Below are 13857 nucleotides of genomic sequence, written 5' to 3' on the forward strand. Positions count from 1 at the left end.
AGTAAACTTCCTTAAACTGAATAGGGAAATAATATGAGTGTGCACGAAAGCTCACTCCCTTAGCTGTCCAGGGACAGACATACTGATTTGCTGCTTAAAGTCCTTTGCAATGGGGTTTGAATACTTAGGACATTTTGAGGTAAAATAGCTTTCTTTTTTACATAGAGATGTTCAAGTGATATTTTCTAGTCAGCTTTTTACAGCTATGCTGCATCACTTTCAAGTGTTTAAACACTTGAGTATCATGGCCCTTTAAGTAAAACTATATGACCATATATTTTAAGGAATATCAGCCTTTAGGTGTTGCACTTCATAGGAATATATATATATATATATATATATATATATATATATATATATATATATATATATATATATATATATATATATATATATATATATATATATATATATATATATATATATATTTCATTTTTTTAAAGTTTTGAAAGTCTCTGAGCAGCTCAAAGCCATGAAACCGCTGAAAAGAAATTTGTAGGTTAAATACTTTCTCCCCTTAGAGAATGTAAGTTTCTTAAAATTTGTAATAAAATGGTTTTCCCACCTCAATTTTAAATTAGCTTTATTCTGCAAATGAGATCATGTAAAACGTTTAAAGACTACCACTTTCAAATTACACATATAAACAAGAGCTTAAAAGTGGGCAACCATTCAATATTACATGATTTAAAATGTACTTATATTCCGTTTTTGAAATATAAATATGTATCTTGGGAAACATTGCTTAAACACAAAAATTTGATGGAGCACTGACGCTACTACTAGCAGTTGCAAAGCAAAATGCATTATAGTGGTCTCTAATGCACAGTTTAAAAAATAATCTAAATATTTCCACGAGCCCACAACAAATTGCAGCGGTAAAGTAAACTTTTTTTAGTTTTGTTTTTTTTTTAACTTTTTCTCATCTTTTTCATTGAGTGGACTAGTAACTTTAAGCCCATGACAAGTAAAATGTGTGTGTAAATATATTTATATATATTATTACAAGACAGCATCCACAGAAATTTGTGGACATCAATATATTTCTGCATTATAATAAAATCTCCAAAAGAGAGAAGAAAAAAAAAAAAAAAAAAAAAACTTTAAAGGAAAGTACGTTTTAGGTTGTTAGTAAATATAGGGAAATATGCGGTAAGGTACACGTTGACAGTACTTTTCCCAGTCAAGTCCATATTTTATTTTGCATTGTTTTTCATCCCTGGCTTCACGATGAACAAGTAGCAACGTTAAGAATATTCCATAGAAATAAGGAATAATGTGAGCAAAGCCTGGGGAAAAAGCACAATAAAAGTAATTAAAGCATTCACCAATACAATTAATTCTTGCAGGTACAAGGCAATGTCTATTCAAACTTTAAAAGCATTTTATAGATATCAGAATTGGTGTTGGAAGTTTTAAAGCAAACATACCAGAAACCAATAGGAATGACTTAGTGAATTATCTTCTGTGCAAGCAAATAGAATTTAACCTATTTTTTTCCTCAAAAGATTATACACTTTCAGAAAATGAAGTAAGAGTAGGAATGAAACATTTAATCATAAAATTAAATATCTAATCAATTTATCAGATAAGAGGCAACAGCTCGTTTTGACAATCTTTGCATACTCCTAATGCTGCTCAAAACTTATTACATAAACTTACATGCATTTCTCAGAAAATGGTCACCTATTTTTCCACTGGTTATATTTGCTAGCATAACCCAAAGGGCAATCATGCAGAGAAACAAGAACCCATGAGCTCAGGTGCCAAGAACAAACCAAAACTACAGCTTCAAAGTGTAAAACAAACATTTGCATAACATAAAAAAGGACATTGTCCAACAAGAAGAGTCACCTTTCTAGTAACGTTTGTCCTCTTACAGGCCTTTGCTTTTCTCCTTCCAGTAACGTTTTTTTTTTTTTTTCCCTACTTCACTTTTTTGCCTACCATTTGTTTCTCCCAGACTTGTGTTCTCCCTTGGTCCGCACACTTCCATTAGCATTCTCTGCCTTCAACTCCTTTCCTGGTCTCGGCTTTTCTCTGATGGCTCCTTTTTTTAGTCACCCACCCTCTCTCCAGCGCACAACGGCCCTGCCCAGCCTTGTCTCCAAGTAGTCTCTGAAACTTGACCTTTTTCCTTTACCCCTCCATTTTATTGTCATCTTCAATACATGTTCTTACCGTTTCTGCCGTCTTGCCCCTATCTTTTTCTAAACCTTTAACCCTTTGTCAACTCTCCCTTACATTGCTTCCTTTTTTTTACCCATGATCTTAAACCATTAAAAAACATAAAAAAAATAAAGGATTTTTCCTTCCCCACCCTCTATGTCACAATCTGAAGACAAAGAGAACCATCCTTTTTCAGTGGCAACTGTAAAGGTGTGGATTTAGTCATATGATAGCAATTCAAAATTAAACAAAATGAATCTCAAAACTAAAACAATTCCACTCAAAAATGAAAATGAAAAAAAAAGTGTGTAACAGACTTCTTCATAAGAAAATCAAAAAAGTTCACGCCTTTCACCAGGTACCGCTAATCCTGTATCATCACGAACCAAAAAAGTCTGGCATCCTTAAACCAGAATTGATGCAAGAATAATCGATTCTACACCATCATTTGACTTTAACACCATTTCAGTTAGTGCTTCCAATTTGATAATTTCTGATATGCCCGCGGACGATCAAAGTGTAACCCAAAATTGGAAGGATTCAGATTCAATCTCTCAAGAAACATAAATTATCTAAACATAATCTTAAAACTTCTGAAAAAGATTCTTTAGACAGCCTTGGTCAGCTTTTTAAAAAAATATATTTTATTCTTTAGCCTAGCAATATTCACCAACCACGATCAGCACAATGTTTCTTTGATAAACCAGTACCAGGTATTGCAAATTTTTGGGTCAGGAAATCCCTATATAAGGATGAACAGAAAAAGATACAGGCTGAATACCATGGACCCACGCCCTCCCTGATAAAACTGAAATTATGCCTGAAATCAACCAATATTTTTTTTTTTTTTTTTTTTAAAAATATTCAGACACCCCTAGTTTTAACCTTAGAAGAGGTACTGGACATGTGCCTAAGGGCCTGTCAGGATAAACATTTGGACATCCTTGGTTCTGCTACTAAAATGTTTGAGATCAGAGGAAGTCATGTATAATAATTCTCTGGGATGACCAGTTTGCTATTCGTGAATGGGCTCAATGCATTATAGGTTTCCTCATGACAGCCAATATGGTGTTTGCCAATGAAAGGAGCTAAATTCTTTTTTTTTTTTTAAACTGACCCAAAATCCCCTGACCAGGGTACTTGCAAATCAAGCCCCCTAGCCAATGGACAACTTTTTGGCGACCACTTTACTAAACAAACTGCATTTACACTCAAATACCTTCTACTAAAGAAAGGCAAAGAACAACATATAACCATTGTTCCCTTTTTGAACAGGCTGCAAAATGCAGGGGCCAATTCCAGGACACACAAAGTTTAATCACAGGTCCCAGTTTTATCACCACTCTAAACATCCATTCCAAAATACTTCCAGAACCCACTTTCAACTTCCAATTTCTTCCCCATCAGAGGTAAAATGTGGTCTCAAAGAGGACAGCGCTCGTGACTTTTCCTCCGCATTTTTCCCACGTGTGTATAGGTGGAAGAACTCCCCTTTTTGTTTTAAATTGGCAAAATATCACCAGACCCTTGGGTCCTTCAAACTACTTTATGCCTAAAAATATATTCTCTCTCACATCAATACAATTTGCTCTTCCTACTCCAATTCAATTTTCCCTTAAACAAAAATTACAAATAGATGGATAAGGCACAGAACTCCTTTCCAAAGTGCCAGAGAAAGGGTAGTCAGTTAGATTTAAAAGATGCCTACCTAACCATACCAATTCATCCAGATTTAAAAAACATAATTTATGTAAGAACTTACCTGATAAATTCATTTCTTTCATATTAGCAAGAGTCCATGAGCTAGTGACGTATGGGATATACATTCCTACCAGGAGGGGCAAAGTTTCCCAAACCTCAAAATGCCTATAAATACACCCCTCACCACACCCACAATTCAGTTTAACGAATAGCCAAGAAGTGGGGTGATAAAAAAGTGCGAAAGCATATAAAATAAGGAATTGGAATAATTGTGCTTTATAAAAAATCATAACCACCACAAAAAAAGGGCGGGCCTCATGGACTCTTGCTAATATGAAAGAAATGAATTTATCAGGTAAGTTCTTACATAAATTATGTTTTCTTTCATGTAATTAGCAAGAGTCCATGAGCTAGTGACGTATGGGATAATGATTACCCAAGATGTGGATCTTTCCACACAAGAGTCACTAGAGAGGGAGGGATAAAATAAAGACAGCCAATTCCTGCTGAAAAAAATCCACACCCAAAATAAAGTTTAACGAAAAACATAAGCAGAAGATTCAAACTAAAACCGCTGCCTGAAGTACTTTTCTACCAAAAACTGCTTCAGAAGAAGAAAATACATCAAAATGGTAGAATTTAGTAAAAGTATGCAAAGAGGACCAAGTTGCTGCTTTGCAAATCTGATCAACCGAAGCTTCATTCCTAAACGCCCAGGAAGTAGAAACTGACCTAGTAGAATGAGCTGTAATTCTCTGAGGCGGAGTTTTACCCGACTCAACATAGACAAGATGAATTAAAGATTTCAACCAAGATGCCAAAGAAATGGCAGAAGCTTTCTGGCCTTTTCTAGAACCGGAAAAGATAACAAATAGACTAGAAGTCTTTCGGAAAGATTTAGTAGCTTCAACATAATATTTCAAAGCTCTAACAACATCCAAAGAATGCAACGATTTCTCCTTAGAATTCTTAGGATTAGGACATAATGAAGGAACCACAATTTCTCTACTAATGTTGTTGGAATTCACAACTTTAGGTAAAAATTCAAAAGAAGTTCGCAACACCGCCTTATCCTGATGAAAAATCAGAAAAGGAGACTCACAAGAAAGAGCAGATAATTCAGAAACTCTTCTGGCAGAAGAGATGGCCAAAAGGAACAACACTTTCCAAGAAAGTAATTTAATGTCCAATGAATGCATAGGTTCAAACGGAGGAGCTTGAAGAGCCCCCAGAACCAAATTCAAACTCCAAGGAGGAGAAATTGACTTAATGACAGGTTTTATACGAACCAAAGCTTGTACAAAACAATGAATATCAGGAAGAATAGCAATCTTTCTGTGAAAAAGAACAGAAAGAGCAGAAAGAGCAGAGATTTGTCCTTTCAAGGAACTTGCGGACAAACCTTTATCTAAACCATCCTGAAGAAACGGTAAAATTCTCGGAAATTCTAAAAGAATGCCAAGAAAAATGATGAGAAATACACCAAGAAATATAAGTCTTCCAGACTCTATAATATATCTCTCTAGATACAGATTTACGAGCCTGTAACAGTATTAATCACAGAGTCAGAGAAACCTCTTTGACGAAGAATCAAGCGTTCAATCTCCATACCTTTAAATTTAAGGATTTCAGATCCTGATGGAAAAAAGGACCTTGTGACAGAAGGTCTGGTCTTAACGGAAGAGTCCACGGTTGGCAAGAGGCCATCCGGACAAGATCCGCATACCAAAACCTGTGCGGCCATGCCGGAGCTACCAGCAGAACAAACGAGCATTCCTTCAGAATCTTGGAGATTACTCTTGGAAGAAGAACTAGAGGCGGAAAGATATAGGCAGGATGATACTTCCAAGGAAGAGATAATGCATCCACTGCCTCCGCCTGAGGATCCCGGGATCTGGACAGATACCTGGGAAGTTTCTTGTTTAGATGGGACGCCATCAAATCTATTTCTGGAAGTTCCCACATGTGAACAATCTGAAGAAATACCTCTGGGTGAAGAGACCATTCGCCCGGATGCAACGTTTGGCGACTGAGATAATCCGCTTCCCAATTGTCTACACCTGGGATATGAACCGCAGAGATTAGACAGGAGCTGGATTCCGCCCAAACCAAAATTCGAGATACTTCTTTCATAGCCAGAGGACTGAGTTCCTCCTTGATGATTGATGTATGCCACAGTTGTGACATTGTCTGTCTGAAAACAAATGAACGATTCTCTCTTCAGAAGAGGCCAAAACTGAAGAGCTCTGAAAATTGCACGGAGTTCCAAAATATTGATTGGTAATCTCACCTCCTGAGATTCCCAAACTCCTTGTGCCGTCAGAGATCCCCACACAGCTCCCCAACCTGTGAGACTTGCATCTGTTGAAATTACAGTCCAGGTCGGAAGCACAAAAGAAGCCCCCTGAATTAAACGATGGTGATCTGTCCACCACGTTAGAGAGTGTCGAACAATCGGTTTTAAAGATATTAATTGAGATATCTTTGTGTAATCCTTGCACCATTGATTCAGCATACAAAGCTGAAGAGGTCGCATGTGAAAACGAGCAAAGGGGATCGCGTCCGATGCAGCAGTCATAAGACCTAGAATTTCCATGCATAAGGCTACCGAAGGGAATGATTGTGACAAGCTGCAATCAGTTTTAGACGTCTCTTGTCTGTTAAAGACAGAGTCATGGACACTGAATCTATCTGGAAACCCAGAAAGGTTACCCTTGTCTGAGGAATCAATGAACTTTTTGGTAAATTGATCCTCCAACCATGATCTTGAAGAAACAACACAAGTCGATTCGTATGAAATTCTGCTAAATGTAAAGACTGAGCAAGTACCAAGATATCGTCCAAATAAGGAAATACCACAATACCCTGTTCTCTGATTACAGACAGAAGGGCACCGAGAACCTTTGTAAAAATTCTTGGAGCTGTAGCTAGGCCAAACGGCAGAGCCACAACACTGGTAATGCTTGTCCAGAAAAGAGAATCTCAGGAACCGATAATGATCTGGATGAATCGGAATATGCAGATATGCATCCTGTAAATCTATTGTGGACATAAAATTCCCTTGCTGAACAAAAGGCAAGATAGTCCTTACAGTTACCATCTTGAACGTTGGTATCCTTACATAACGATTCAATATTTTTAGATCCAGAACTGGTCTGAAGGAATTCTCCTTCTTTGGTACAATGAAGAGATTTGAATAAAACCCCATCCCCTGTTCCTGAACTGGAACTGGCATAATAACCCCAGTCAACTCTAGATCTGAAACACAATTCAGAAATGCTTGAGCTTTTACTGGATTTACTGGGACACGGGAAAGAAAAAATCTCTTTGCAGGAGGTCTCATCTTGAAACCAATTCTGTACCCTTCTGAAACAATGTCTTTGAAAAAACGTAACCTGCCCCCTACCAGCTGAGCTGGAATGAGGGCCGCACCTTCATGTGGACTTAGAAGCAGGCTTTGCCTTTCTGGATGGCTTGGATTTATTCCAGATTGGAGATGGTTTCCAAACTGAAACTGCTCCTGAGGATGAAGGATCAGACTTTTGTTCTTTGTTGAAACGAAAGGAACGAAAACGATTATTAGCCCTGTTTTTACCCTTAGATTTTTTATCCTGTGGTAAAAAGTTCCTTTCCCACCAGTAACAGTTGAAATAATAGAATCCAACTGAGAACCAAATAATTTGTTACCCTGGAAAGAAATGGAAAGTAGAGTTGATTTAGAAGCCATATCAGCATTCCAAGTCTTAAGCCATAAAGCTCTTCTAGCTAAAAACAGAATTTATGTTTACCTGATAAATTTCTTTCTCCAACGGTGTGTCCGGTCCACGGCGTCATCCTTACTTGTGGGATATTCTCCTCCCCAACAGGAAATGGCAAAGAGCCCAGCAAAGCTGGTCACATGATCCCTCCTAGGCTCCGCCTACCCCAGTCATTCGACCGACGTTAAGGAGGAATATTTGCATAGGAGAAACCATATGGTACCGTGGTGACTGTAGTTAAAGAAAATAAATTATCAGACCTGATTAAAAAACCAGGGCGGGCCGTGGACCGGACACACCGTTGGAGAAAGAAATTTATCAGGTAAACATAAATTCTGTTTTCTCCAACATAGGTGTGTCCGGTCCACGGCGTCATCCTTACTTGTGGGAACCAATACCAAAGCTTTAGGACACGGATGAAGGGAGGGAGCAAATCAGGTCACCTAAATGGAAGGCACCACGGCTTGCAAAACCTTTCTCCCAAAAATAGCCTCAGAAGAAGCAAAAGTATCAAACTTGTAAAATTTGGTAAAAGTGTGCAGTGAAGACCAAGTCGCTGCCCTACATATCTGCTCAACAGAAGCCTCGTTCTTGAAGGCCCATGTGGAAGCCACAGCCCTAGTGGAATGAGCTGTGATTCTTTCGGGAGGCTGCCGTCCGGCAGTCTCGTAAGCCAATCTGATGATGCTTTTAATCCAAAAAGAGAGAGAGGTAGAAGTTGCTTTTTGACCTCTCCTTTTACCTGAATAAACAACAAACAAGGAAGATGTTTGTCTAAAATCCTTTGTAGCATCTAAATAGAATTTTAGAGCGCGAACAACATCCAAATTGTGCAACAAACGTTCCTTCTTTGAAACTGGTTTCGGACACAGAGAAGGAACGATAATCTCCTGGTTAATGTTTTTGTTAGAAACAACTTTTGGAAGAAAACCAGGTTTAGTACGTAAAACCACCTTATCTGCATGGAACACCAGATAAGGAGGAGAACACTGCAGAGCAGATAATTCTGAAACTCTTCTAGCAGAAGAAATTGCAACTAAAAACAAAACTTTCCAAGATAATAACTTAATATCAACGGAATGTAAGGGTTCAAACGGAACCCCCTGAAGAACTGAAAGAACTAAATTGAGACTCCAAGGAGGAGTCAAAGGTTTGTAAACAGGCTTGATTCTAACCAGAGCCTGAACAAAGGCTTGAACATCTGGCACAGCTGCCAGCTTTTTGTGAAGTAACACCGACAAGGCAGAAATCTGTCCCTTCAGGGAACTTGCCGATAATCCTTTTTCCAATCCTTCTTGAAGGAAGGATAGAATCCTAGGAATCTTAACCTTGTCCCAAGGGAATCCTTTAGATTCAAACCAACAGATATATTTTTTCCAAATTTTGTGGTAAATCTTTCTAGTTACAGGCTTTCTGGCCTGAACAAGAGTATCGATAACAGAATCTGAGAAACCTCGCTTCGATAAAATCAAGCGTTCAATCTCCAAGCAGTCAGCTGGAGTGAAACCAGATTCGGATGTTCGAACGGACCCTGAACAAGAAGGTCTCGTCTCAAAGGTAGCTTCCAAGGTGGAGCCGATGACATATTCACCAGATCTGCATACCAAGTCCTGCGTGGCCACGCAGGAGCTATCAATATCACCGACGCCCTCTCCTGATTGATCCTGGCTACCAGCCTGGGGATGAGAGGAAACGGCGGGAACACATAAGCTAGTTTGAAGGTCCAAGGTGCTACTAGTGCATCCACTAGAGCCGCCTTGGGATCCCTGGATCTGGACCCGTAGGAGGGAACTTTGAAGTTCTGACGAGAGGCCATTAGATCCATGTCTGGAATGCCCCACAGCTGAGTGACTTGGGCAAAGATTTCCGGATGGAGTTCCCACTCCCCCGGATGCAATGTCTGACGACTCAGAAAATCCGCTTCCCAATTTTCCACTCCCGGGATGTGGATAGCAGACAGGTGGCAGGAGTGAGACTCCGCCCATAGAATAATCTTGGTCACTTCTTCCATCGCTAGGGAACTCCTTGTTCCCCCCTGATGGTTGATGTACGCAACAGTCGTCATGTTGTCTGATTGAAACCGTATGAACTTGGTCCTCGCTAGCTGAGGCCAAGCCTTGAGAGCATTGAATATCGCTCTTAGTTCCAGAATATTTATCGGTAGAAGAGATTCTTCCCGAGACCAAAGACCCTGAGCTTTCAGGGATCCCCAGACCGCGCCCCAGCCCAACAGACTGGCGTCGGTCGTGACAATGACCCACTCTGGTCTGCGGAATGTCATCCCTTGTGACAGGTTGTCCAGGGACAGCCACCAACGGAGTGAGTCTCTGGTCCTCTGATTTACTTGTATCTTTGGAGACAAGTCTGTATAGTCCCCATTCCACTGACTGAGCATGCACAGTTGTAATGGTCTTAGATGAATGCGCGCAAAAGGAACTATGTCCATTGCCGCTACCATCAACCCGATCACTTCCATGCACTGAGCTACGGAGGGAAGAGGAACGGAATGAAGTATCCGACAAGAGTCCAGAAGTTTTGTTTTTCTGGCCTCTGTTAGAAAAATCCTCATTTCTGAGGAGTCTATAATTGTTCCCAAGAAGGGAACCCTTGTTGACGGGGATAGTGAACTCTTTTCCACGTTCACTTTCCAGCCGTGAGATCTGAGAAAGGCCAGGACGATGTCCGTGTGAGCCTTTGCTCGAGGGAGGGACGACGCTTGAATCAGAATGTCGTCCAGGTAAGGTACTACTGCAATGCCCCTTGGTCTTAGCACCGCTAGAAGGGACCCTAGTACCTTTGTGAAAATCCTTGGAGCAGTGGCTAATCCGAAAGGAAGCGCCACAAACTGGTAATGTTTGTCCAGGAATGCAAACCTTAGGAACCGATGATGTTCCTTGTGGATAGGAATATGTAGATACGCATCCTTTAAATCCACCGTGGCCATGAATTGACCTTCCTGGATGGAAGGAAGGATAGTTCGAATGGTTTCCATCTTGAACGATGGGACCTTGAGAAATTTGTTTAAGATCTTGAGATCTAAGATTGGTCTGAACGTTCCCTCTCTTTTGGGAACTATGAACAGATTGGAGTAGAACCCCATCCCTTGTTCTCTTAATGGAACAGGATGAATCACTCCCATTTTTAACAGGTCTTCTACACAATGTAAGAACGCCTGTCTTTTTATGTGGTCTGAAGACAACTGAGACCTGTGGAACCTTCCCCTTGGGGGAAGTCCCTTGAATTCCAGAAGATAACCCTGGGAGACTATTTCTAGCGCCCAAGGATCCAGAACATCTCTTGCCCAAGCCTGAGCGAAGAGAGAGAGTCTGCCCCCCACCAGATCCGGTCCCGGATCGGGGGCCAATATTTCATGCTGTCTTGGTAGCAGTGGCAGGTTTCTTGGCCTGCTTTCCCTTGTTCCAGCCTTGCATTGGTCTCCAAGCTGGCTTGGCTTGAGAAGTATTACCCTCTTGCTTAGAGGACGTAGTACTTTGGGCTGGTCCGTTTTTGCGAAAGGGACGAAAATTAGGTCTATTTTTTGCCTTGAAAGGCCGATCCTGAGGAAGGGCGTGGCCCTTACCCCCAGTGATATCAGAGATAATCTCTTTCAAGTCAGGGCCAAACAGCGTTTTCCCCTTGAAAGGAATGTTTAGTAGCTTGTTCTTGGAAGACGCATCAGCCGACCAAGATTTCAACCAAAGCGCTCTGCGCGCCACAATAGCAAACCCAGAATTCTTAGCCGCTAACCTAGCCAATTGCAAAGTGGCGTCTAGAGTGAAAGAATTAGCCAATTTGAGAGCATTGATTCTGTCCATAATCTCCTCATAAGGAGGAGAATCACTATCGAGCACCTTTATCAGTTCATCAAACCAGAAATATGCGGCTGTAGTGACAGGGACAATGCATGAAATGGGTTGTAGAAGGTAACCCTGCTGCACAAACATCTTTTTAAGCAAACCTTCTAATTTTTTATCCATAGGATCTTTGAAAGCACAACTATCCTCTATGGGTATAGTGGTGCGTTTGTTTAAAGTAGAGACCGCTCCCTCGACCTTGGGGACTGACTGCCATAAGTCCTTTCTGGGGTCGACCATAGGAAACAATTTTTTAAATATGGGGGGAGGGACGAAAGGAATACCGGGCCTTTCCCATTCTTTATTAACAATGTCCGCCACCCGCTTGGGTATAGGAAAAGCTTCTGGGAGCCCCGGCACCTCTAGGAACTTGTCCATTTTACATAGTTTCTCTGGGATGACCAACTTTTCACAATCATCCAGAGTGGATAATACCTCCTTAAGCAAAATGCGGAGGTGTTCCAACTTAAATTTAAATGTAATCACATCAGATTCAGCCTGATGAGAAATGTTCCCTGAATCAGTAATTTCTCCCTCAGACAAAACCTCCCTGGCCCCCTCAGATTGGGTTAGGGGCCCTTCAGAGATATTAATATCAGCGTCGTCATGCTCTTCAGTAACTAAAACAGAGCAGCCACGCTTACGCTGACAAGGGTTCATTTTGGCTAAAATGTTTTTGACAGAATTATCCATTACAGCCGTTAATTGTTGCATAGTAAGGAGTATTGGCGCGCTAGATGTACTAGGGGCCTCCTGAGTGGGCAAGACTCGTGTAGACGAAGGAGGGAATGATGCAGTACCATGCTTACTCCCCTCACTTGAGGAATCATCTTGGGCATCATTGTCATTATCACATAAATCACATTTATTTAAATGAATAGGAATTCTGGCTTCCCCACATTCAGAACACAGTCTATCTGGTAGTTCAGACATGTTAAACAGGCATAAACTTGATAAGAAAGTACAAAAAACGTTTTAAAATAAAACCGTTACTGTCACTTTAAATTTTAAACTGAACACACTTTAATACTGCAATTGCGAAAAAACATGAAGGAATTGTTCAAAATTCACCAAATTTTCACCACAGTGTCTTAAAGCCTTAAAAATATTGCACACCAATTTTGGAAGCTTTAACCCTTAAAATAAGATACAGTCCCTGGTATCTGCTTTGCTGAGACCCAACCAAACCCAAAGGGGAATACGATACCAATGACGCCTTCAGAAAGTCTTTTCTAAGTATCAGAGCTCCTCTCACATGCGACTGCATGCCATGCCTCTCAAAAACAAGTGCGCCACACCGGCGCGAAAATGAGACTCTGCTTATGCTTTGGGAAAGCCCCTAAGAAATAAGGTGTCTAATACAGTGCCTGCCGATATTATGATATCAAAATACCCAGATAAAATGATAAAATGATTCCTCAAGGCTAAATATGTGTTAATAATGAATCGATTTAGCCCAGAAATGTCTACAGTCTAAATAAGCCCTTGTGAAGCCCTTATTTACGATCGTAATAAACATGGCTTACCGGATCCCATAGGGAAAATGACAGCTTCCAGCATTACATCGTCTTGTTAGAATGTGTCATACCTCAAGCAGCAAGAGACTGCACACTGTTCCCCCAACTGAAGTTAATTGCTCTCAACAGTCCTGTGTGGAACAGCCATGGATTTTAGTTACGGTTGCTAAAATCATTTTCCTCATACAAACAGAAATCTTCATCTCTTTTCTGTTTCTGAGTAAATAGTACATACCAGCACTATTTCAAAATAACAAACTCTTGATTGAATAATAGAAAACTACAGTTAAACACTAAAAAACTCTAAGCCATCTCCGTGGAGATGTTGCCTGTACAACGGCAAAGAGAATGACTGGGGTAGGCGGAGCCTAGGAGGGATCATGTGACCAGCTTTGCTGGGCTCTTTGCCATTTCCTGTTGGGGAGGAGAATATCCCACAAGTAAGGATGACGCCGTGGACCGGACACACCTATGTTGGAGAAATAGCTAGAGACATAAACCTGACATCAACTCTGATAATATCAAAGATGGCATCACAGATAAAATTATTAGCATGCTGAATAAGAATAATAATATCATGAGAATCATGATGTGTTACTTGTTGCGCTAAAGTTTCCAACCAAAAAGTTGAAGCTGCAGCAACATCAGCCAAAGATATAGCAGGTCTAAGAAGATTACCTGAACACAGATAAGCTTTTCTTAGAAAGGATTCAATTTTCCTATCTAAAGGATCCTTAAACGAAGTACCATCTGACGTAGGAATAGTAGTACGTTTAGCAAGGGTAGAAATAGCCCCATCAACTTTAGGGATTTTGTCCCAAAATTCTAATCTGTCAGACGGCACAGGATAACAGCTTA

The 13857-nt window shown here is 40.4% G+C and overlaps 1 protein-coding gene across 2 annotated transcripts in view; it reads right to left on the reverse strand.

Moving 5' to 3' along the window:
- Positions 1–566: 566 nt before the first annotated feature.
- The window catches only part of LBR (lamin B receptor), a 90654-nt gene continuing 77363 nt past the window's right edge, over positions 567–13857 (reverse strand). For both annotated transcript variants that reach the window (XM_053712604.1, XM_053712603.1), the window contains exon 14: positions 567–1289. In XM_053712604.1, coding sequence (XP_053568579.1) covers positions 1129–1289 — 161 coding nt within the window. In that variant the 3' untranslated portion in view covers positions 567–1128. The remainder of the gene's footprint in view (positions 1290–13857) is intronic.

Source organism: Bombina bombina, chromosome 4 (assembly GCF_027579735.1).
Source record: "Bombina bombina isolate aBomBom1 chromosome 4, aBomBom1.pri, whole genome shotgun sequence".
NCBI classification, from domain to species: domain Eukaryota; kingdom Metazoa; phylum Chordata; class Amphibia; order Anura; family Bombinatoridae; genus Bombina; species Bombina bombina.